This window comes from Typopeltis vanoorti, chromosome 3 (assembly GCF_054136105.1).
Source record: "Typopeltis vanoorti isolate ZY-2024b chromosome 3, IOZ_Tvanoo_1.0, whole genome shotgun sequence".
In the NCBI taxonomy this organism is placed as follows: Eukaryota; Metazoa; Arthropoda; class Arachnida; order Uropygi; family Thelyphonidae; genus Typopeltis; species Typopeltis vanoorti.
The window spans coordinates 144166851-144194262 of record NC_143551.1 but is presented as its reverse complement, the minus strand read 5'-3'; the positions used below and the strand labels follow the sequence as shown (position 1 = coordinate 144194262).

Below are 27412 nucleotides of genomic sequence, written 5' to 3'. Positions count from 1 at the left end.
TCACTTATTCCAATTATCTTTTGGCATACTGAATCAATGCAACAAACTCAGCTCTCTTATGTCGAATACTCCTTATTCTACCAGCACCAACATTCTCTATTCTAGCTGCTATACAACACCTCTCTCTTTGGTCTGGCCACTCCCGTTTCCCTGATCCCTGACTCTGATTCCGACCTGTCTCATCCTCACCTTTAAACTAAATATATAATTTATAATGAAGGGGTAGACTGGATCCAATCATCAAAGCATAATGTTTCTGATAGAGGTGTACTTCAGAGATCATCATGCGTATCAAGGATTTAGGCCTAGCATAGCCTGTTCCGGCCTTAGAAGTCATCGCTGAATCGTTTAAGAGGAACATCCTGGTTTTCTTTTTCCTAATGGCTTGCACTTTAAGGCTTGTTTTGGTAATCTTTCTGTTTTCATTCTTTGAACGTTCCATCCATTTATGTTTATATTTTTTACTATTACTGGTTCTTGGTTTAATTCTTTCATAATTTCTTCATTTCTTTTGTAATCAAATAGGGTATACTTTGCAGCTTTTCTCATAAACTTCATTTCTGCTGTTATTAATCTTTGTCTTTTTGTTTTATTGTCCAGATTTCGCTTCCATACATTATGACTGGTAGGGCTAATGTATTGTATACTTTTAATCTTGTTTCTTTTTGAAACCAGATTAAAAGTTTGATTTAAATATAGGGTTAATTACACCAGTTTTTTTAAATATTTTGCAATTTTTACGTTTATATCTTTTTCATTTTCATATGTGATCATACATCCTAGGTAGTTAAATGAATTCACCTGTTCTGAGATCTTGTTATCTATTACTATTTTAGTTCTTGTTCTTTAAAGGCCATAGTTTTTGATTTTTCTGTTGATATTATCATACCATAATCTTTGGCTATCTCATTTAGATCTAAAACAGCTTTCTGTAAGTTATCTTCAGAATTTGTAATTATTATTTGGGAGTTGGCAAAAAGGAGAGTGTTTAAGTTCACTGTAGGAGAAAGTTTAATTCCTTGATGTAAATTTTTATTTCATTTTATTATTATTTCATTTAAGTAGATAATAAAAAGAGTTGCTGAGAGGGGACATCCCTGTCAGACCCCTTGGTTTATCTCTTTCATATATGATAGCTCGTGATTTAATCTTATTTGTATTTGGTTATTTTCATATATACTTATGATAGCTTTTAGGATATTATTTGGTATTTGTCTTTCTTTTAATATGTTAAATAATATGTTTCTTTTAACTTTGTCAAATGCTTTTTCAAAGTCGATAAATGCAATGTGTTTCTAAATTGTATTCTCTTCTTTTCTCTCTTATTAATTTTAGGCAAAAGGCCGGGTCTATACATGATCGTCCTTTTCTAAATCCATTCTGTACTTCTAAAATAAAGTTTTCGGAATATTTCATTAGTTTGCTATTTAAGATTCTGCTATATATTTTGTAACAGGAATTTAGCATACTGATACCTCTATAGTTTTTAGGGTCATCTCTAGTACCTTTTTTAAAGATAGGAATCACAATTGCTTTTTTCCATTCTATTGGGGGATACCAGTTGAATAAATTTTATTTAAAAATAAAAAGTCTTTCTTTGAATCTTGTTCCTGCGTATTTATATAGTTCTAACCTAGCTTATCTTCTCCAGGTGATTTTCCGTTTCTTGTTTCTTTCAGACTGATTTCTAATTCTTCTTTAGTTATTTCCTTTTCATTTGTTAATTGTTTGCCAGTTGTCTTTTTTAAAATATTTGTCTGTCCACAATTCTGTGTAGTAATTTAGAAATTCTTCTAATTTCAATTCAGTGTTTAATTTTATGTTTTCTTTGGTATCTGCATTTAAGTGTTTCAAAATCTTATATACATTGGGTCTTATTTTATATAAATCATGTTCTAAATTAGAAACAAATTTGTTCCATGATTCTCTATGTCTTTTTCTGACTTCTCTTTTAGCTATGGCTCTTATTCTTTTATATTCTATTTCATCTTCTAATATTTTACTGCTTAACCATTTGTGATAGGCTTCTTTTTTCTTTTTGATTATTTCTTTGATTGTATCATCCCAGATCTTCAGTTTTTTTCCTTTTATTGAATTTTTTAGTCTTTCCTAAGCTTTCATTTGCTGCTGCATTTAGTATCGTTTTTATATTAAGCCATTCTATTTCTATTTCTTCATTTTGTTTTATTTTATCTAGATATTGGCTAATTCTTTGTTGATATAGCCATTGTACATTTGTGTCATTCAATAGTCTAGTTTTATAAACAAATGTTTCAAATTATACTTCAGAGATTATTATTATTACATAACACCCCCAGGGAGTCTAAAGACTCATCGAGAGAGGGCACCTGCTCTACAAATCTCCTTCTCCACCAACCACAAATTTCATCATCTACACCAGCGCCATCTACCATTATTTTCACAGGCAATCATAAACATCCAATGCCCATGGCAGGATTCGAACACGCAGCCTTTTGGCTGGAGAGCAGATACACTAACCACTTGGCCAACCAGGCCTGCAATCATATCAAGCAGAATATGATCAGGCCGGAGATCATATCAAGGAAAACAGTTTTTTTTGGAATACCTTTCTTTCTCTTTATTATTCAATACTTCTAAAGCAGTTGCTTCTGCTGAAGCTTTTTGTTGGGTGGACAAGTTCTCCACAACAAACTTTGTTGCTGCTTATAATTCATTCTATTTCTATCAATTAGTACTTAGGTCAGAGTTTCTTCAATAAGACAAATTTAATATGTTATCAAAAAGCACTTCCATAAGAAGGAATTATCAACAAAATGGAGGTATTGTAATGAGTGATAAAACTTATCTACCCTACCACCTAGTGGTATTTAGTACCACAAAGGCATGGCTGTTCTGAAACAATACATACACATCTCAGCTTCTGCATATCACTCCTAGATATTTCATACAGTGTAATGCCTGTTAGCTGATGAATATATCTAGGGTTGCTGCAGTCCAACTAGACTTCACTACAGCATACGCCTAGAGTGTGTTAGCTTTGCTAACTAAGTAGGAATAGTTAATCAAGGCTATGTATGTGCAAAGCTTAGGAGGATTTAAATCTATTGTTAAATAAACTGTCAGCATGGGCATTGGCTTAATGTGGAATTTATGCATTTTGGGATAAACATATTATGAGCTGTGTACTACACTGATAGAACTGTACTCCAGGAAATTTATGAAGCTAGGGATCTGGAGGTAGTAGTAGATAGAGAGTTGAAGTTTAAAGGAAATACTGCTAAGGCTGCTTGCTAATAGTATTATTTAGTTATTGAAGAACACACTAACAAGCAGAGATAAGGAAGTTATCATTCCTTTTTGTAAGGTCTAGCTTCTGGATAACTGTGCTTAGGTCTGGTCACCTGGGTTTTTTTGGAGATGTAATGGAGAGGATCAAAGAGGCAAGTAACCTGTCTAATGCTCCATATGAGGATAGGCTGAGGATTTATGGGTTGCAAAAGTTGCTTGATAAGCAAAAAAAGAGAAGATATAATAGAAATATTTAACTAATTATAAGTATAAATATTTAACTATTACATTTCATATTATAAACAATATGAGATGTAATATCCCTTAACTTAAAAAAGAAATATTTAAGTTTCTTAAATGATTATATAAGACAGATAAAGGGGAAATGCTTCAACATTAGCCAGATGGAGCAGGACAAGAGGCTAAGAAATTAGTAAGATTGTAGTTTGTAAGGCTGTGAAGATAGTTTTCACTTGAAGAGTGGTGAATAAATGGAATGGGCTGCTAGTCAACTCACTCTCCCTTAATGCATAGTTTTATGCATGTTTGAAATGTGCTTGCATTATGGGATATGAAGGTAATATGTGAAATCATAAGTCTCTATATACAAGTTGTGAAGATACTTCATATGCAAACTTTGTATGCTTACACTTGGATGAAGGATTAAACAATATAATTTTACATCAAGTATAATTTAATCAGATTTACAACAAGATTCAACCTACCAAGTAACATCACCTGTGGCTATCTCAAAGAACTTTTTATGTGATTCCCACTCACAAATGGTTATAAGCCGACAGTCCATTAGTATAATGAGTAAGTTATGATTTTTTTTATTAATTTTATAATTTTTTGTATTTTTATTTATTGTTTAAAATCCAGAAACCCTGTTCTAGAGACCAAACACGGAACTTATTTCAGGCAACTTCAGATCTGCTTTCATCTCCCACTTACCAATTACAAACATCCATGCCCATAGTGGGATTCAAACTCCCAAACCGTTAGTTGTGGGACAGATACTTTAACCACTTGGTCATGTCTCCTATTTAGACATATCGCAAAAGTTTGTCAGGGTGAGTGGGATTTTTCATCTTGAATAAGACAAATTTAGCATTTTAACAAGGATATTTTCTTTTTCATTACTAACAGACATAACCAATGAAAAGATGTAGGCAGATGATTCGATAGATTGCAACTTAATTGAAGTGTACATCCAGAATGTGATAACTTGAACATCAGTTCCCAAAGCTTTAGGCTTATAAGGTTTAGTCCTACTTGTCACAAGTAATAGTATCAGTGCTTTTTTTCTGGAAAAAAAGGTGCCAGTACTCACCATGAAGATGTTATTACAGCAACTTCCACACTTTTAACATATCCTCCGATATACCCTCGTCATCTCTAGATTGCTTCTTGCTTTTGATATCAACTGCAGAATGACGATCTCAGAGCAGTCATGAGTCCACATATTTGCTAGGGTTGAACTGAATGAGAGGAGGTCCTACTATCCTGATGAACATCAGTGCCGAAGTGGTCCGTACAAGCAGAGATGACCTAGATGAAGTTACTATAAGATTCATCTGAGAGAAACCCCTTTCTCATCACTGGAAGATATTGCAATTGTATCCAAAGTGTGCTTTACAGGAAGTAGTATGTCCGGGACTTTATTTTCTTGAAGATATTCACGAAAACCACAAACTGCTTCTCTTTCATTTAAGCGAAATTTGCGTGCTAACGTTCTCGTTTCAGCTTCACCAAATGTCAGATGCTTCCCAGGATTTTCTGGCCAATACTTGGAAACTAAAATCTTAGCACATCCAGGCAAATCATCATCTCCTTCAAGCAGACGCTTTCCAACAGCTTCTTTCAGACTTTTATAGAAAGCAGATGAACTTATTGCAGGACTGTCTTTCATTTTTGAGGAGCTCAATCCCTTTGAACTTGGTGCTCTTCTGACTTCAAAGAGAAATACTGTAGTACGGACCAGGATTTTCAATTCTTCAAAATGTTGAACTGTATTCTTTATCTTTCTGTCTGCTTTGTACAAGTCAATATCGAGTTCAATTCTAACAGATAAGCTTAGGCGTTGATGGTTATTCATGACTTATTTTTCACGGTATTAACAACACCACAAACACTTTTATCAACAAAGATGTTTTATTAACGCTAATATTTCGCTGATTTTCAACTCAGCATCATCAGAGCACAACACACATGTAAACACGACAGTGAGTGAGTGAAACAATATAATTGCAAAAGACAAAAGATCTAAAGTCCTATTTTTGGTGCCCTCTAACGGGAAAAAAAAAAAAAAAAAAAAAAAAAAAAAAAAAAAAAAAAACAGCAGTTATCCAGGAGTTTTTCTTAGGATAACCGTCTCCCAAATTTTTGGCAAATTAATGCAACCATATTTGTTAAGGTTGGGAGAATTCTTCATCTTTCAGATCTATAACGACTCCTAAATAGCAAATTCGTTTTCCTCCATCTAATCCTGTGTGAAGGAGTGTCCAAAGCGTGGTCTGCCAGTCCCGACTTGCCATAGTAATAGTAGCGAATGTATCTTTCATGTTCTTCCAGGCGGATGTTCACTGATCTTCCTGTTTGCCCATAATAGGCCAAGTCACAGTCACATGGAACTTCATACACTCCTGGGTGTGCTAAAGGGTGAAGTTTATCCTTTGGCAAGCGGATCAGAGTTGCCAGCTTGACATGAGGTTTGAAGGTGGTGCGAAGGCCATGTTTCAACAATACTTTGGCTATCTTTTCCGATGTACCTCTGATATAGGGAATAGAAATGGTCATGTTGTATTCTTGTGTATTAGGAGAGGGCAGAGTAATGGGCCTATGTAGTATTTTATCTATTTTGTAGGGATTGTAGCCGTTGGCTAAGAATGTATGGCGCAGGTACTGGAGTTCAGTGGTCAGAGCTGTATCGTTAGAACAAATGGCTCTGGCTCTGTGTGTAAGTGTTTTTAAAATGCCGTACTGTTGGACTGGATGATGATGTGATTGTTTATGTAGGTATCTTCCTGTGTGTGTGTGTAGGCTTTCTGTAAATAGAAAAAGATAGTGATCCATCTGAAAGGCCGGTGACTAATGTGTCAAGAAAGTGATCCATCCTTTCAGATGGATCACTACCTTTTTCTATTTACAGAAAGCCTACACACACAGGAAGATACCTACATAAACAATCACATCATCATCCAGTCCAACAGTACGGCATTTTAAAAACACTTACTCACAGAGCCAGAGCCATTTGTTCTAACGATACAGCTCTGACCACTGAACTCCAGTACCTGCGCCATACATTCTTAGCCAACGGCTACAATCCCTACAAAATAGATAAAATACTACATAGGCCCATTACTCTGCCCTCCCCTAATACACAAGAATACAACATGACCATTTCTATTCCCTATATCAGAGGTACATCGGAAAAGATAGCCAAAGTATTGTTGAAACATGGCCTTCGAACTACCTTCAAACCTCATGTCAAACTGGCAACTCTGATCCGCTCGCCAAAGGATAAACTTCACCCTTTAGCACACCCAGGAGTGTATGAAGTTCCATGTGACTGTGACTTGGCCTATTATGGGCAAACAGGAAGATCAGTGAACATCCGCCTGGAAGAACATGAAAGATACATTCGCTACTATTACTATGGCAAGTCGGGACTGGCAGACCACGCTTTGGACACTCCTTCACACAGGATTAGATGGAGGAAAACGAATTTGCTATTTAGGAGTCGTTATAGATCTGAAAGATTATTTTTTGAGTCAGCAATGGCTTTGAAGAATTCTCCCAACCTTAACAAATATGGTTGCATTAATTTGCCAAAAATTTGGGAGACGATTATCCTAAGAAAAACTCCTGGATAACTGCTGTTTTTTTTTTTTTATTTTCGTTAGAGGGCGCCAAAAATAGGACTTTATATCTTTTGTAATTATATTGTTTCACTCACTCACTGTTGCGTTTACATGTGTGTTGTGCTCTGATGATGCTGAGTTGAAAATCAGCGAAATATTAGTGTTAATAAAACATCTTTGTTGATAAAAGTGTTTGTGTTGTTAATACCGTGAAAAATAAGTCATGGATCAAGTTCAATTCGTGAACACAGTACCATCTACTGGAATATTTATAATTTCTCTCTTGTAAATCTAGACTTAGTTCACTAAGTTCTTGGAGAGCATCACACGTAAGGCCCAAATTAAGAACAAACTTGCATGACGTTATTTTTCTTAAAAGGCCCTCAGAAAGAAAGCAATCTGTTTTGCTTCTTCTGCTGTCGTCATTTCCCTCCAGAAAGTGATGGATGAGGGATTCAAATTCTTGCCAAACTGCAGAAACGGTGTAAAAGCTAGATGCAACCCAGCGAGTGCTTAAAATTCTGCCAATTTAAAGAAGTTGAAGTTCTAGAGTCGCTACGCATTCCTGTAGTTCCCTATCATTCTTAGGTGAAGCATGATAAGTGCAAGATTTCATGGACAAACATAGTTTGTCCATGAAACTCTTAAAGCAATTTCTGCTTCTTCAGCCTTACTTTTTTTACTCATTGGCATCAAGTAACTACTTATTTTACTCATTTTGAACAAGGATTGCACTGATTTAACTTAGATTAATTCAAAATTCATGTGAACACCTGCCTGTTGCAGAGTGAATATAGAACTGATAAACTGATATTGGAAGCAATCGGAAGTGAACACAACTTCCTGTTTCTGGTTGCTTACCAACCTATGAAACAGGAAAGCAGGGTACCAACTTACGAGTAATCAAAACTGAAAATTCAACTCGTGAACACAGTACCATCTGCCGGAATATTTATAATACATTTTGCTGTCACTAAATCTGAAATTTTTAAAAACTTAAGAAAAAAGGTGCCAGTACTGCGTACCGCCAGAAAAAACTCAAGAAGAATATCTACAGTTTCCTTTTTTTGGACAAATTATATAAGCTGGATTTGATTGTCTGATATTAGACCACTGCTGTTTATGTGACACCTAAGGTAAATCATTTTTCAAGAGAACTTGTAAAATTCCATGTCTGGTCTCCAAGAGCAGGGTTTTCAACACCATCTAATCCTTAGCTAATGCACAATTTGCAATCTTTTGAGAGTGGATTCACCTTAGGTTTTCTGATCCCAACCTATTTCCACCCAAAGATCTGCAATTAATCAGTTACCACTAATATGGATTCTGCCACTTTCAATTCACAGCAGATCTAGCTATGAAAAGATTTGGAGACTTGTGTGGTCACTTATTTCCAGCATTTGATCAGAAAAAGAAGTATCGACAAATGGCTATTTTATGGACTACCTGCTATCCTTTATAAAATGGGTGGCTACTTTACTCTCTATGACATGGTTTATCATCATCATCATCATCATCAAATTCCTGCCATGTACCCTCAAGGGGTGTACAGGATATGACAGTACTACATGAAAAAATTACATCATTACTAACTTCCTATCTACAATTTTCCTCCAAATCAGTCTGTTACTCGTCAAGACTCCAACATTATCAGATCTTATATTTCTATCGTCTAAGGCACTTTGTACCGTATCAATCCACCTATATCTTGGTCTTCCTCTGGGTTGTTTTCCTGCCAACCTGGCAGAGAACACTTGTTTTGCTAATCTTTCCTCTCCCATTCTATTTAAGTGACCATACCATCTGAGATTAGCTCTGCTAACGCATTCCTGGATGCTGACAATGTCAAGTTCTTTCCTAATATCCTCATTTTTAATATGATATTGCCATTGATGCCATCTGTTCACGCCTCTAATCTTTCTCAGGACTCTCATATCTGCGGTCTCTAGTCTTTGGTCAAATGTTTTACTTCTGACCCAGCTCTCAGATCCATAAGTTAAAATTGGTTTGAACACAGTCTTGTATACAGCTAATTTAGTGTTCCGACTAATTTCTTTCTTATTCCATATGAATTTATTCAATTGACTTCCCACGATACTAGCTTTGCTGATTCTGTTGTCTATTTCTATATTTAGTTTACCATCTTCAGTAAAAATTGTGCCTAAGTAGTTGAAATGTTTTACTTGTTCCACAGGTTCTCCATTCACAACACAGTTGACATTTTCAATGATTCTGCCTATTTTCATTGTCTTTGTCTTTTTATTGCTGACCTTCATACCATATCTATTACAACAGCTATTCAATTTAGTCAGAGAATCTTGCAGACTTGTAGCGGATTTATTTAGAAGTATAACATCATCCGCATAAAGCAAAGAGCTGACATTAACATCTCCAATTTTGATATCAGGTTTAATACCACATTCCTTCATAATGTGATCCATATAGATAATGAATAACAGAGGGGATAATGTACATCCTTGTCTCACACCAGATTTAACATTAAACCATCTTCCTGTACTTCCTTCAATTCTAACTGCTGACTTACAACTCAAATAAAGACTAAGTATTGCTTGATATAATGTCCCATTGACACCATATAACTGCAGCGTATTGAATAGCTTCTCTCTTGGCACCTTGTCATATGCCTTTTCCAAATCGACAAAACTTAAATACAGATCTTTGTTATATTCCCATGCTTTCTCGACTATTTGTCGTAAAGTGAAGATCTGATCCTGACAGCCTCTATTTGGCCTGAATCCAGCTTGTTCTTCACCAAGCTTTTCTTCCACAATTCTTCTCAACCGTTTCTCAAGTATACTTGCATAGATCTTGCCAGGAACACTCAGTAGGGAAATACCTCTGTAATTCTCACATTCAGTTTTATTTCCCTTTTTATATATGGGTACTATGAGAGCTCTACTCCAATCATCGGGAATTCGTCCCTCTGTCCAGGCTTTCTGAACTATGCAGTGCAGCCACTGTAAGACTCTTATACCACCATACTTCAACATTTCTGGTCGAATATCATCTACTCCTGCTGCCTTTCCACATTTCAAGCCTTTGATGGCTTTTTCTACTTCAAGTATGGATATGTATTCCTGACTGCATGCCTGGTCAGTGTTTTTTATCACTGTGCTGTCATCACTGCTTGTTTCATTTAGCAGTTTTTCAAAGTAATTACTCCATACTTCAAGGATATCTTTTTCTCCTGTTTTCATTTCACCTTTATCATCTCTAATTCCTTTTACAGCACTCTTTCCTCCATTCCTAAGCTTCTTCAACAACCTCCATGGTTTATATTCTTCATATTTCTTCAGTATTGTTTCAGTACTGCTCTTTTGTGTACTTAAACTAATGGCACTGCCTAACTAAACTTAAATCATGTTCCAGTTTTGTCAATAATGGTACATTTTAAATTTCAAGATCTTCCATAATCAATGCCTTAAACACTACCAGTATCTAGTGCAGTGTGAATTTCATTCACACTGCACTAGATACTGACCTCATTAAAGTCAGTACCAACAAAAAAAAGTCCTCTTTATTGAAAAAAAATTTAACTTCAACTTTTTATCTTTGATAATGCTCATACCTTCTAACAAGATCAGACTTCTCTTCTAGGTTGACTTGCACCTCTTACCTTTCCTGATAGAAACATAACATCCATAACCCAGTCATCATCCAAAACAAAATTCACGTTTTTGCTTGAAACACCAATTTCCATCTGCAGAGATAACACTATACAAATACAAAAAGGCACCTAAAAGCTTAAATTACCTTTCTTCCGTTTTTTTTTTCTTCTTTTTTTTTTGGGGGGGGGGGGATATGCCAATGCCAACCACTAAAAATTTCTTGATGCTACTCAAAAATGGCTGTCAAAATATCCCCTTTTCTGTTCAAGACACCATACTTATGTAGAGTTGTTAGTCCAATACAAATACCAAATGCAGCTAAACCTTAGAACACTTTCATGAATTAGAAAGGGTCAAAGCTAGTACACCAACAGCATCCAAAAATTCTCAATGCTGCTGTTCAGAAGAAGGCAATTAGTTAAGTGGTGACTCTCTCTCTCAGAGGTACACTCCCAACACCTTCTCACCAACAACAGTAAAAACTAAGATCAAAGCATAGTGCTCTAAACTTGGTAAGAGCACTAACTTTTTATCATTATGAAAGCATCTATGGTATGAGGACATGATGAAATTGTAATGCCAGTATTAAACTACATAAAACAACTAATAGTAAAAATATTTATTCAGACAACTAGTTTTGTGAAATAACTTTTACATCATCAGGAGATATAGTGACTAAATTAAAAATTTAAGCTACAAAAAGGTAATGGTCATAAAGTAAATATCTGAAAAAAGAGACTAACAATGAAATTCACACTTGTGCTACGCTCTATCTTTTAGGGTTCTATATCATGAACCACATGGTCATGCAATGTGGCATACAAGTATTATCCAGGATGAGTTGGCCTCCTATGAACTGAGTGACTTATTTCTGCTTCAAAAATGGCTACATTGACCACTTGATGACATTGTGTTGCATGCACAGGTTTCCACTTGCATTAGATGTTTTATGAGAGAGGACCATACTTTGTGTAATATTATGCCTTGTTCCTTGTGGATGTTTTATCATTTCTGCTGACTCTCTGAATGCTCTCAAGTAGAAACAGTAATCTATGTGGACCATTTCAGTTCGCTGCCACATTTGATGTTTGGTTTCCATTGTATGTGCCTATCCTGATTTGGGTTTACTTTTTTGCTTCATGTCTTTGAAATGTTTGGATATGTATCTCCCTCAACCCTCATCTGTCCTATATAACACAACAAAATGGCAGGGCTCCAGAAATACAACTTAAGTCTACTAGCCATAAAAAAAGTTTACTCACCCAAGCTATCAGATTAATTTCTATCAATATTGTTATAAGTAATGTTAATAAAAATGCTATATTGACAAAACAAACTAATACATCCTCTAATTATCAATATACATTACACATAATTATACAAAAATATCCTTTCCTTTCGATGGGGGTTTAAAATGTATGCCACAACACAATTCACAACTCAGTTTGTGTTTGCTTTCGTTTATTGTTCATAATGAATGTTGAATTTATATAAATTATACATTAAAAATAATTGAACAGGAAAGAAAAATGTGGACAGACTTATGTGTTCGTCGAACATGTTGTTTATTATTTTAACGGTATAATAGAACACAGAAACTAAGTAAATAATTTATTAACTTGATGCTGATATTTCATGATGCTGATTAAGTCACTTCCTGGCCCAAAGACACAGTTAACAAACTCAAACCCTTCCATGTTAAAACACCGAGGATCTATGGATCACCAAAAATTCACAAACCAGGCACACCCCTACGCCCAATTGTGGACAGTATAAATAGTCCCACATACAAACTGGCTAGACATTTAGCGAAGCTACTAGCCACTCTCACTAACAATTCTCCCTCCTTTATCAAAAATTCAGCACACCTAAAAAGCATCTTACAACACCTCACCCTAAAAAGCTCAGACTTAATAGTAAGCTTTGACATCACTTCACTATTCACAAATGTACCACTAATAGAAACCCTCAATCTACTGAAGTCACACTTCCCCCCTGATATATTTGAACTATTCAAATTCACAATACATGCAGGATATTTCACATGGAAAGGGAAAATATACAAACAAATTGATGGGACAGCCATGGGCTCCCCCCTTTCTCCCCCCCTAGCCAACTTTTACATAGAACACCTGGAAAAACAAGCAATCAATACAGCCACTCTCAAACCAACACTTTGGCTACGCTATGTTGATGTGCTTGCTATTTGGCCACATGGCCCTGAGACATTGAAAACATTCTTAGCATATTTAAATAGCCAACATCCAAAAATCCACTTTACTATGGAACTGGAAGCCAACAACTGTCTGCCCTTCCTGGATACACTCATCACACGTCTCCCAGGTGGTTCCTTATCATTTTCGGTTTTCAGAAAACCCACACATACAGGCAGATACTTACACAAACAATCACACCATCATCCTTCTCAACAATATGGCATATTAAAAACGCTAATCCATAGAGCGAGAGCAATCTGTTCAAATGACAAGGCTCTCACTGCTGAACTGACTCACTTACGCCACACCTTCTTGGCCAACGGCTACAATCCACAAAAAATAAACAAAATACTAAACACTCCTAAGAAACCCCTCCCACCATCCACCACAGAGAACTACAACAAAACAGTCACCATTCCTTACATTAAAGGTACATCAGAAAAGATCTCAAGAATTCTCAATAAACATAAACTACGCACTACATTCAGACCATGTAGCAAATTAGCCACCCTCATCCGCTCACCCAAGGACAGCATTCCTCCTTTATCACATCCAGGAGTCTACCAAGTACCCTGCTCATGCAATCAAGCCTACTACGGTCAAACAGGAAGAACTGTGAATATCCGCATCAGCGAACATAAACGATACGTCCGGAAATATCATTATGGGAAGTCGGGCCTAGCAGACCATGCTCTGGATACCCCTGCACACGGGATCAACTGGAAAAACACAAAAGTACTACACAGAAACCCATATAAATCAGAGAGATTGTTCTTAGAGGCGACAGAAGCCCTAAAACACACTCCAAATCTCAACAAATATGGCTGTATTAACTTGCCGAAGATCTGGGAGACAGTCATATTAAGAAAAAACTAGCACTTTTCTAGGACTCTAGTAATATATGATAGCGTTTTTTTTTTGTTTTTTTTCCAGATAGAGGGCGGCAAAATCAGGACTCTAGTCTTTGTGTTGCTGCTACAATTTTGTTTAAGTACACCATGTTGTTTTAGTCTTGCGTATTGTGACAAACAGTGTTTTTGTGCTCTGAAGATGCTGGTTATAATACCAGCGAAATATCAGCATCAAGTTAATAAATTAATTATTTACTTAGTTTCTGTGTTCTATTATACCGTTAAAATAATAAACAACAGGAAAGAAAAATAATAAAATTTACGAAAATAAGAAAGTAGGTAGCACTTCATGTGGAGCCTGAGTCACTTTTCCAAGTACACTCATAAGACAATTATCTTTGATCCAGTCTTTGCAAGATGATTCCACGTCCCACTGAACATGCTCTTGGCAACACTGAAGACGTCGCTGCATGTTGATTTGGGTAATGTGGGTCTTGCTTATTGCAGTCTTACCATGGAAATCTATGTTGTAAGCCTCAGTTCTGAATGCATTTGTGCAGATTCGTGCTAAGGTCTGTGTCCAGAACTCGGTATTCAACGTGTTGGCCAATGAATGGCAGTTTTTGCCTATTATTCTTTGTAGCATCCTACAGTCACATTCGGTCAGTGTAGTGGGTCATTCACTGTGGGTGGCGCTTTCATCTCAGTAAGGTATCACTGATTGTTGGCCTGGGATGGTCAACTTTGCTAAATAGATAGGCCCGCAACATGCCATCTTTCAAACTCTGTCAGTTCTCTTCTCACAGCCATTTCACTCAGACACAGTTGCACTGACTTGGGAGCATCATATTCCTCCAATTTATACCAGCTACAGAACCAAGCAGCCAACTGCTATTTGTTAAGTGATGATGAGATTGTCATTTTATAATAAGAACAGAATCTTTATTTCTTCAATTCTTGCCAATATTGATAATTAGGCATAGAAGCCTAAATCTGTCTATTAATAATTTATCAATTATTCAGCTATGACCAGCAGATCTTGTTACATGACACAATGCACATGCCCACTGAAGAAATGTCTGTTGATTTCTTTTCATGCAGTGTATCTTCACAACTAGACTACTTGCATATAAAGGCTAATAACTTTACATTAATTGCCTTAATGCAAGGCACACATCCTTTTTGTACATCTATAGTACTATGCATTATGGAAATGGCCACTACCCAGACCGGTTTTGATGCTTTGTTGTTGTCCAATCAGTGTGAGCCAGACCCAGAAAGAAATACTAGGGTTGAATTAATGCAGAAATTGGTCTGGGTAATGGCCCTACCATGATGCATAGCATTAGAGATGTCTGAAAAAATGAGTGCTTTGAACTATGCGGTACTAAGGAAATTAATGTGAAGTCTTTAAATACAATAAGTCTAATCGTGAAGATACATCACATACAGATTTTGTTTGTTTACACTTGAATAAAGGATTAAACAATAAGATCATTTCTTGGTTTAATATAAATTATAACCAACCAAAAAAAAAAACTTTCTAGATAAAAGTAGTTTCATCATGACCTCATCCTCCCCTCCTTCCCCTAACTGCTCCAACCTACTACCCTTTCCTAGAAACATTTCGTATGCTTCCATTCAGAAATGTTAATTTTTACTACATAAAATGAAATGGCATCGCTAATCACTATTATCTGCCAAACATATGCAACAACTGGTCAACACCATTATTCAAACAGAATGAGCCACCTTTTCTTCCTCTTCTTTCAAGAATTACTCTTAGGAACAGCTTTATATCTTCGCCTCAGATCATTCAAGAAAAGCTAATTAATTTAGCTCTTACTTTTTTCTGGACGTTGCATACACTCATTCCAAAAAATTGTGATATTTTATCCTAGAATGGTAAGGTCTCGCTTGCAGGATGTTAATGCCAAACACTCAAAATAGCTAAAAAAAAATACAATTTTTCAAAATTCTCCATATTCACGACTAAACTGTTAATTTTTTATGTGTATGTATATATAGTGCAGAATGTAAAAAAAATCTATATATAGACAGAACTTATTTCTGAGTAACAATATATAACAAGGATTTTTAAGTGAGTCAGATTTAACCAGCTCCACCTGTTAATCACATCATTTTGCTTATGTGTTTACAATGTGTAGTGCAGTACATTAGCATATTTTAAAGGCTATTTCTATTGCCTTCACTCAGAGATTACACACACAAATTATAGGTAACCCTCGTATAACGCAGTTTCGTTATACGGTCTACAAATTGTAGAAACCCTTGTTCAACTCAGTACTTATATATCGCGGTTTCGATAAAAACACGGTCTACAAATTGTAGTAACCCTTTATCTTTTCATATATTTTTCACCGCGTGACTTAAAAAATCAAATTTTATCTTCGTTAAATTTGCGTCTGCCCATATCGCACATGTAGTTATAAGTAGCGAATTCATATTAGGGGAAATACCCTTTTAGCATGCATGTTCAATGGCCACATAGAGGGTTTTTGCAACATCATTGAAAACGAAATTAGTGAATTTAATTGATGGGGAAATAGATTTAAATTAGGAGGAACCGGTACAATTAATAGATGACGTCGAACCAAATGGAAGTTCTGCCGAAGATTCTGATGAATCCGTTAAAGAATTCAGTTAAAAGAAATTAGCAGAAGGATTGGACTTGGCAAGAAAGTTAGGAAGTTATTTTACGGATAATGATCCCTTAATGGAGAGCTCTGGAAAATTCACGAGACAATTAGATATTTGTTTAGCTCCATATTATGAACTTAATAAAAAATTGCAGCATAGTGGTAAGTAAGGGCTTATTGCTGACTTCTTAATAACTAAAACAGCCGAAGTATGCAATGAGAATTATATAAATGACGTCCAAGAGATTTCAAGTGATGACAACGTCCGGCCACTTGTAAATAAAGAACATCTAAGAAATGTTCGTTTTGAAGACAGTGATTACGATTAAATAATGCACTTTATTTTATTTTGCCTAAAACATTTATGCGTTATGGGCAATAAAGTTTATGTACAATTTGTATTTTTAAGTTTACACTATGTATTTTGTCTCAGTTTATATGTTTTCTAAACTTACATGAATTACCTGAATTAAATAAAAATATTTTTTGTTGGATATGTCATTGTTGTTTATATAATTAAAAAAAAAAAAAAAAACGATTTTGGAACATAACCCTACTTTTTCTATGTGATCTGAGTCTCGCATAATGCGACATTTCTGTGGAACCTAACATCCGCATTATACGAGGGTTACCTGTACATTTCCGTACATAATTATTAATGCAGACTAACATGACAGTAAAAACTGTCTGAGAAAATTTTTTAAAAAAATGCTTAGTTTGGCCATTTGACCTTACTTGTGAAATTATAAAGAGATGGCTGAACAGTGGCTTTTTCTTCTCTTCATAAATCTCACAATAATAGACTAAACCATCTTTTTCTTTGGACTTGAGAAGTGTCATACCTTATGGTCCATTTTCTCCAACTGCTTTATCCTCAAAACCCTTCACATTTCTTTATTACTTTCATATCTACATCAATTTCGGTCTGTTTATACATGGGTTCACTTGTTTCAGTCATGACTGTACTCTACCAGAACACAAGCATACATGAAAACAAATACACAGATGTCTATGTTAAGTAGTAAACAGTGATACTGAGAAAGGCACAGGTGTGCAATGTGTGGGAAATCTGCTTTGCAGAAGAATGCTGTTAGTTGGCATGAGTAATATAAGTGCATTTAATAAAATATCTATAACATGAATTTTTTCCATGGACCTTTCAAAATAATTTGGATAAGTCAGGGTTTGCCTGTATATGTGTATATTTTTTGTTTTTTATATTCAAATCATCTATGTTCTACTCATGGTAACATCACCATACTATGTGAGGTTGTAAAATTCTTTGAATGTTCTATGATTGGTATGTTGTTTTCAGCCCTGTCAGCAGTAGTAAACAAAACCAGAAAATGATACCCATGATAATCACTCATAAATTTCATGACTCTGATGTTGCAAGGCACTAAAATATATATACATATAGAGGTAAAGGACAAAAAAAAAAAAAAAATGGAAACACTGAGCTCGTCAGGCTATCAGTAGTGGCAATGCAGCATCTACGATGCAGTTGATATGCAAATGTACTCCCAACATTCCTAGGGATGTGTGTATAAAGGTAAATGGAGGGAGGCCTGCTGCATTTATTGCATGTTAGAATGGAATCCAGAGAGGACCTCAATGACTTTGAAATGGGAGCGATTGTTGGAGCCAGGCTGGCAGGTGCATCTGTGACCAGAACAGCTGAAATTGACAATGTTAGTTGAGGAACAGTCTCTAAGGTTATGTCAGCATTGCAAGTCGACAAGACAAACTTCATCACTGAAATGCAATAGTGGACAAAAGTGCTTACTGCAAGAGAGGGACGTATGAGTATTAGTGCCCTGTAGCAATTGTGATGAAAAATTCAACACCAGTCATGAGAAACCCATTTCAACAAAACTCTACACCAGAAACTACAGAGGAACTACACAGAGTTGGATATCACAGTCAGGTTGTCTTACAAGCCTTCGATCACTCCCATCAATGCACATCATTGCATCCAATGATGCAAAGATTGTAGGCAGTGGATCACACAATAGTGGAAAGATGTGATATGATCTGATGAATTCACATTCACACTTTTTTACTGCAAGTGTGCAGCATTAGTCAACGATGAATTCACGTTCACACTTTTTACTGCAAGTGTGCAGCATCAGCCAAGTTAGAAACAAGCACTGGCTTACAAGCCAAATTGCTTGTTTCCAACTGTAAAAAGGTTTTGATGTCTCTATAATGGTCTGGGTGCATTCTCATGGCATGGTTTCACTGTTGTGTGGAAAGGCAAAGTGGATGCTACATGTTTTTTCAATCATAAGTGATCATCTTCATCCCATGTTGACACACTTTCCTATGCAGCCAGCCACATTTCAACAGGATAATGCTTCCATTAATTGAGCAAATGTGATCACCCAGTCATTTACAGAACATGATAGTAAGGTCCTGTCTGCCATGGTTTTGAGAAACGGTCTCTAAGGTTATGTCAGCATTGCAAGTCAACAAGACAAACATCATCCCCATCACCAGACTTAAATCCTAAAGGACATTTTTGGAGTGAGCTCTCAGGAAATGTTTTCCATCTCAAAGAACAAAGATGAATTGATTCAATTTCTGTAGGATTAATGGTGTAAAATTCTCATCATATTGTACCATCATGTGCATTTGGGGTTTAAGCCATTAGAGAGTACAATTTGGTTGGCTAAGTCCCAAATTGCCAGCCCATCCTTGTTCATTCAGTACCTAGTTGATACCTACTAATAGGGTGCACCACATGAAAGTGGCTTCCTGAAAGGTGATGTGATGGTCTCCACCCAGTAATTTGGCTTTCCCCCTTAAATGACCCTATAAGAAATATGTGGTCTCAATACCAAAAACTAAATGAATAATAATGTTAGTAAAATAATAATAATTATTATTATTATTCAGGCCTCCATGGAGTTAAAAGACTCTTCGTGGGAGGTCCTTTCTAAGAAACACAAAGTCTATCATACCACTCCTTAAATGCATTGACCATTCTTGCTCTCACCACTCCATCAGGCAATGCATTCCAAGGTTCAACCACCCTCCATGCAAAGAAACCACTTCTCACCTTCTTTCTCACAGTTTCCTTTTGTAACTTCCAGGGATGACCCCTTGTCATGACTCCTTCCTGCTGTTCAACCAAGCAAAAGAACTCCCCAGTGTCAACCCTGTAACCACCTCTCAACAGTTTAAAAGTCTCAATATCATCCCTCCTTCTTCTATCCACCAAACTCTACAGTCCACACTCTCTCAGCCGATCCTCATAATTAACATTGTACAGTCCCGACACCATCTTTGTTATCTGCCTTTGTACCCTTTCCACAGTTAATTTATCCCCCTTCAAATCCTGGGGACCAGATCTGAGAACAATAGTCTAAGTGTGGTCTGATCAGAGTCTTAATAATAATAAAAAAAAAACTTATAAAATGTAAAAATAAAACATCTGTAAAATGCTTGTTTCACTCTTCAGTTGTTTTTCTTTAATATATATGTATATGTTAATTTATTTTCATGGTATTGATTACAACACGGAATGATAAGAAAATAATTAAAATTTATTACCTTATTAGCTGATATTTCGATGGTATTATATCCATCTACAGAACACAAGAACAGTCTTTTTTTTTTTTTTTAAACTACTCCTGCTATTATACCAAATCACTGTTTTTGTGTATTATTACAACCTATTCTTGTGCTCAGAAGATGCTGGATATAATACCAACAAAATATCAACTAATAAGTTAATATTATTTTCTTATTATTCTGTGTTGTAATCAATACTGTGAAACTAAATTAACATGTACTGCTAACACAAGCCTTTCCGACATATTCAATATATATAATCAAAATAATATGAAGGGATTACTTGCTTTTAACTTTTTCTCTAGGCTAAAAAAAAAAAAAAAAAAAGTAATCAACATTAAAAAAAAATCGAGCAGAATATCACATGAATTATATGCCTGTTACAGATTGTCATGTCAAATAATGTTATTTAATACTAAATGTGTGATTAGTTGGTCATATGAAGACATGAAAATACAAAAGTCAGTGAAGCAACTATATGAAAAACTGCAGACCTAAATTATTTAATAATACTTAACTAAAAAAAACACTTGAGATTCATTATTACTGATAATAGGTTTGCTCAAACTGAGAAAACATATAAGGGATCATACTTCTAGCATAAACATAACCTTATTATAACAGGAGTACGATTTAGTTTATAATGAAATATGCGAAGTACTCTAAACTTTTTTTAGAACATCCAATGTAATATCAAGGTAAATTACACTTGTGTCCTTTAGGACAGTCCAAAACACAACTTATTAAGAAAAGTTGCATCCAGTTTATTAAACATTTTAACTTCAGTCCATAATTCTATCTTCATTTTCAAAGTGCCTTTGTTGAAAGTTACACCATCGGTTTTCAGATTTTAATGACAAAATCCAGCAATGTAAGTACTGACGTTCAGGATTCTGTCTAAGGCAGTAACACTGTATTATGTCTGCTGGCTGTGTGTGTGTGTATTCCCTGACTTAGTTGGTTTATTACTTTCAAAGGTGAGGAAGACCAAAGTTTGAGGAGAGGACAGTTATATGTATTAAAAAAAAAATGTATTAAGAAAACTACAAAAATAAAACTTTAATGTTAGTTATTTGAAGAATATTTTAAAGCATCAATAAAAATTAAATTATAAAGAACAGTCAGACCCAAACAGTAATAAGAAGAATATTTCCAATCACATCTGAATAATCGTGACGTTAAGATCATTTCTCATCCTTAAAGGAAACAGTAAAAACTAGAATAATTTTTTGTTTTAATCTTTTATCTACATGTGAGGAAATGAAAATTTGCATGTGACGTATTTTCACATTTAGGCTATCGTATGTGAAGGCTGCCACAATATCCAGTAATGCACAGCAATTCTTTTGGACCTTTATACTGTTATGCATTACGAGAAGTCATTACCCAGACTGAATAATAAGAATATTAGTGAGGTCTCATCAGGATTAAAACAATAACTTCATGTCTATTATAATCTACTTTGTAACCAAGCATAAAAACTATCTACTACTATCTCTAATCCACAGTATTTTAATATGGTGATACACCATTTTATTACCTATATATGGAAAATGATCATTGCTATGATCAAATTTTGTCTACAAAGTTCTAGCTTATGATGAATGAAAGTGTGGAGAATATTTTTCTGCTTACATTTAGGAAAAATATTAAAACAAGAATCTACTTTATAACCAAGTGAAAAACTACCTAGAACATAGTTTTTACCATTTCTTTTGAGATAAAAGGAAACCCACCATTCTCATGATAAGAAGTGTTACTGATCTTACTGCTGTTTAGATTGAATCTGATTAGATTCAATGAAACCTCAATATAGGTCGAAACCAGACTGGGTAGTGACCCTTTCAATAAGCACATAATACACACGTCAAAAGGAAAAGTGTTGTGTATTATGGCAACATTTTTCAAACTTTTCTGGCTCCAACCCACAACACATTTCATATCATATCACATACACACTAAATGAAATGAGATTCACAGAACAATGTATCCGCATATATAATGTAAAAATAAAAACCTAACAGAGTTAATATCAAATATGATTTTATTAATATTTAAATACAACAACTATTTTTTAAGGAAATTACAATGTATATTAATATTAACTAAAATTTAATTAATACTTCTAATATTTTGGCAAAAATTGCCATAATCAGGGAACAGAATATAATATGGTGTGCACACAGGCCTAAAGGCCTTATTTGCAGCAATGGAGTACTGCAGCAAATAAAATCTAGTTTTCTACTTAAATATGATTTCTTTGGATGACATTATTGTTACCTAAAGGTATACTTCCCCATCTAAAAATTTCAGGTAATGAATTATACATTTAACAGAAATGGAAAAAAAAAATTTTTTAAAAAAAAGGGAGGCTGGAAACTGACAGCACATTTAGTACACTAGGTTCAGATATAATACAGGAATCCAGCTCTAGAGACCAAATTGGTGCTTTTTTTCTTTTCTAACTACCTTCAAATTCATTTATTTCTTTCATTAATATTCATGCCACAAAGAATCTGAATCTACAACCTTCAGTTGTGGATTCAGATACCAGAACTTTTATATATTGTGTCCCTTTAAAATATTTTAGAAATTTTATTCCTTTCTGGATGTAAATTTGAACAGATGTAATGTGAAAATTAGCTATGAATATACAAATATTTCAAATAACTAAATATAAACACTTCCTGCAAAGAGTTGGGTTCTTATTTGGTATACTCTCAACAAATTTCAACTTTAAAAATATATTCAAAGCATTTGTAAGAATGTATATTTCCATTTACTTTCTAAAATTGTTGAGACTTGATGAGTTTGAATCTAACAGTACTGCATGTGTTTGAACTAAACTACCTCAACCAAGCAAAGGGTTTTAAAAATGTGCCTCCATATTTTAAAATCTTTTTCTAAAAATTTGATGAAAACTAATTACATTATGCATCTTCTGATACAATTGTCTGTGCAATACGGATTTCAGCATCCTTGACAAGATGTCATTATCCTTTTTTTTTGGGGGGGGGGGGGGCATAAAGTGACAATTAGTCTGATCTTCACAGTCACATCTGTTATACGATTGTCTTTGGATAGTCTTCAACAGAATATAACAAACAAACAAATAAAAAAGAAACCTTCGTGGTGTGATTAGAATGGAAAGCAGCATGTTATGTGGATTAAATGAGAGTGATGTAAATGTTTATCATATAATGTATAGGTAACAATATAGGGTGATTGTTAATCATACTTCAGAAAATGCATTACTAATGGTACTTGAGTGACATGAGTGAAGCTGAGAAAAGAGAAGGCACACACACTGATGTTCTATGTAAATAGCCACAAGGAAGTAATTATGAAAAAGAGGAGCACGTTTGTAATTTAGGAGATAGCTAATCTGTATTTACTGTTTGCTTTTGGTGACATCTATTTATGTATTAACTGGCATAATACATAGTTATTTCAACAACCATTAGAAGGTACAAGGCAAGTGAGGTGCTTGCTGACATTCACATTCTTCTTTAAGTGAAAAAGTACAATCAAGAGTGTGCATATGCTATTTTTTTTTCTTTTACAGCATGAAGCATTACACAAACTTCAATGCATATAAAAATATGCAAATCAAATCCATGCATTCTGAACCAAAATTGAACCTAACATTTATATTTTCCACATCACGAAACCAAATTTATCAAAATTTTTCAAGTGTTTTTAAGAAAACATACATATAGTACTTGCGTATGATATCAAAACAGTTACTGTTCATTGATAAAGAACACAATTTTTTTTAACTTGTGTATAATCAAATAATTTTGTTTAACTTACTAAGACAAATACAATATAATTCGATGTTTCTATTGGAACAACAGGATCTATCTGCATATCACACAGCAGAGTACCTGGTTTTGTTGTCAAGAGCATGTATCCAGCAATATGCTTGTCACTAGGTCCAAACATTACTTGAATCTTATGAAACAAATAAATATGTATACCACATTTCAACTACCTGACACATTATAAAAGAAACTGAGATAAACGCAACCATTCTGAAATTATTTTTTGAACTGTGGAGGGGGTGGCAAAATAAGCAATCTTTTGCATGCCTAAAATTTAAGTCTGTGCATGGAGAAATTCTCCAATATATCTATTCAAAATATCTATTCTTTTTATTAGCTACCTTTCCACCATTCTCATACACATTAAAGAGGTATAACTATAGAGTTTAGCATATGACCACATGCCCTTGTCCAGTCATCAACTAGAACATAAAACAGCATAACATATGACAGGTGCACTAGTACTACTGCCTACTTAAATTTTTCCTCCTTTTAGAATGTCATATCTCTGAAGTTTAAAAAATAAAAAAAAAAAACATTTATGTATTTCTAAGTGATGTACGCAGACTAACTTGTTTTAATTCAGTAAGTATCCAAATCTTATTAGTTATAGCGAAAGCAACATTCAGTGAACCATAGAGCACTACACATAATGAAAGGTCATGATTCACATTTTTCAGTACGTGTCATTTAAAGCTGCTAGCATCTAGTGTAACACTCATTTCCTGGTGTCAGAAAAGTGTTAAGTCTTGATTACCATCAAATATTTAGCATCACAGTTTTCAGTTTCATCTTTTTACCATATTAATGTTTACTGGTTCCTGAGCTGAGATACCTCTGCAAGTTGGTAACCGCACTGTTACTCTCCTTCCACACAGATGACAAAAACAATATAGCAACCTGGAATCCCACATGCAGCATTGTAATGTCATTAACCCATGACATTACCAAGCTGAATGCCAGCAACCCATGACATAGAAATCTATGTCAAATATTGAAAAAACATTATTCACAATTTAGGTTTATAAACATGCACATGAAACAAAAATAACATGCGGCAAAACTTTTTGGGAAATTTTTTTTTTTTAATATGATTTGTCATTGAAGATTTTAAAATTCTACAAGAAAATGTAACACAAAAATCTTTAGATATCAATTTATGCTCTTGAAAAATATGTCCCTATAAAAAACGGCTTATACAGTTTGTACAATCATGTGTGTCAAAATATGTACAAAAATTGCACTTGAAATGAAAACAATAAAATTCAATTTTTTTCTTGTAGGGAGGGGGGGGGGGGGGTAATGTATAAATTTCACATTGTTTTGAGTGTTTACAAAGTGTAGGACTAGAATTTCACATGTGCACATACTTTCTTCAATATCAGTAACATACGTAATCTAAACTTTAAAATATTGGCCGAATTAGGGGAGTGAGAGATATTTTTCATCTTCACCAGGACAAATAAAAATGAAAAAAAAAAAACAATACACAGAGTATGTCAAAATCATGTTAACACTTAAATGGGGAGGGGAGGAAATATTGCAAAATTTCTTTCAACATTTAGCAAAAAAAAAAAAAAAAAAGGAGGAAAATAAAATATGTTCATTCCATATAAGTATTAACAAAATTTTCACATATCCTGTGTTATTTAAATTTTTATAAACAATAATAATAAACTTGAATTACCAAACCCTTCAGATATGGCATCAACTGCCAAAAATTTTGTGTTAATCCACCCAATGTTTTTGGTTTCCCAATCACTTCATCTGAAAATATTAAAACATGTCTAGAATACTAAATACATCATACCAATTTATTTCGCATGTTACCCACTCAATCACTCACACAAAAATAATTATTGACAGGAAGGACTGGTATATGCTTGAGACAAGACCACATCACGATTGCTCTTCTTTACACCTAAATTTGCAGTAACAGCATGTATATATACTATTCAAAAAACTAACATGCGACTCGTGATTAATTATATATTGGATAAATACAATGCACCAAAGTTTTAAACTCATGTGTTTAATAACTGCTCATATATACAACTAAGTTGACCAGTTCTGCCGGATGCAGCTTCCTCAAGACAAGTAAGGAACAGATATATATATAAAACAAATAAAAATTATAATTAGAAGCTATCAAATTATCTAATGAAAGTTACAAAATTTCATATTTAATATAAAGTCAAGCCAACCGGCACAAATAAAGCGGAAGATAAGATTTAAAAGGGCGGTTTATAAATAAAATAATTTGTAATAAAAGCAGGCAGGTAGAAAAAGGAAACAAATCACAAGTGCAACGATTAAATGCTTTGCACATCAGTCTCACAATGCATTTTAGCAGCAGTCAAAGGAATTACAAGAACTTTGTTATATAAATATAAATATTCAATTAAATCATACTACAAAAATGCGATTAAAATAACTATGCAACTTCTTAGTTTCCGATTATGCGTTTTATTATATATATAATATATCAAAAATACTATATGATTAGTAACAATCATAATGCACAATTCAATCGATATATTAGAGCAGAACAACCGAAATCCACAAATAACTTTAATGGTTAAGTCAGGTTCACTATCGACTGAAAAATATTCGCAGATTAAAATCTAATAATTAACACCACAAAAAATTAAAAGGACCATAAACCGCATGTATACACGCTGAAAGAGTAAGGGATGAGAGAAATGAGCAAACTAAATGAATATTACTTTGCCGTGAAATTTATTTCGTAAACCACTTTAACTTAAATAGCACACTTCCGATTTTAACAAGTCTACATTTTGGCTTATCAAAATGTTTCAGAACATGCAGAAAAACCTTGAACAAGATAATGAAATGTTCGAGGCGACGGATATCAAAAAACAAACACGCCATGTTTAAGAGTAAACTAGGCTTAAGTATGAGGTGCGAAGAAAACTGCATAAGATATATTTATGTTTAGCGTACACTACAGATGATATAAGGCGATGCTAAACTTATTCATAATATATAAATGATTTCCTTGAACAAAATGAACAACAAACCGTACATACTTTGCGCAGGATGCTGATCATCCCCACTCTCACGATCCGACATGGTGGCCTTCCACGAAAGCTATCTCTAACCTCGTTCCCAATAACAACTACTGAGTATCATATTTTAACCAATAAGGAAACGATAAAATATTTCTCAGTACGCTATTTCTTCACAAATTAAGATGTTAGAGAGTAATATGCTTGAAATGGCAGACTCCAACCCGAATCCAGACACACAACAAATAATTTATATGACAGCTACCAGCATGGAAATGATAAAATGAGGACAGATTGAAAAGTTATGTGTAACAGAAATTGGTTGATAAGCAGAAAAGAAGGCATGTGATAAAAAGCTACAAGTTACTAAAGAGATTTTATAGGATCGATACAAATGAAATGTTTCAATACATGACAAGAACGAAGAAAACAAGTGGATTATCTAAAAATTTGTAAACCTGCAGTTAGAGCAAGAGAACAAGAACATAATCTAG

The 27412-nt window shown here is 34.4% G+C and overlaps 1 protein-coding gene across 1 annotated transcript in view; it reads right to left on the bottom strand.

The window, feature by feature from the left end:
* LOC150108630 (transcriptional regulator protein Pur-beta-like) overlaps positions 1 to 26994 on the bottom strand; it is a 343857-nt gene extending 316863 nt beyond the window's left edge. The window contains exon 1 of the mRNA XM_090390893.1: positions 26940 to 26994. Coding sequence (XP_090247019.1) covers positions 26940 to 26982 — 43 coding nt within the window. The 5' untranslated portion in view covers positions 26983 to 26994. The remainder of the gene's footprint in view (positions 1 to 26939) is intronic.
* Positions 26995 to 27412: the final 418 nt, after the last annotated feature.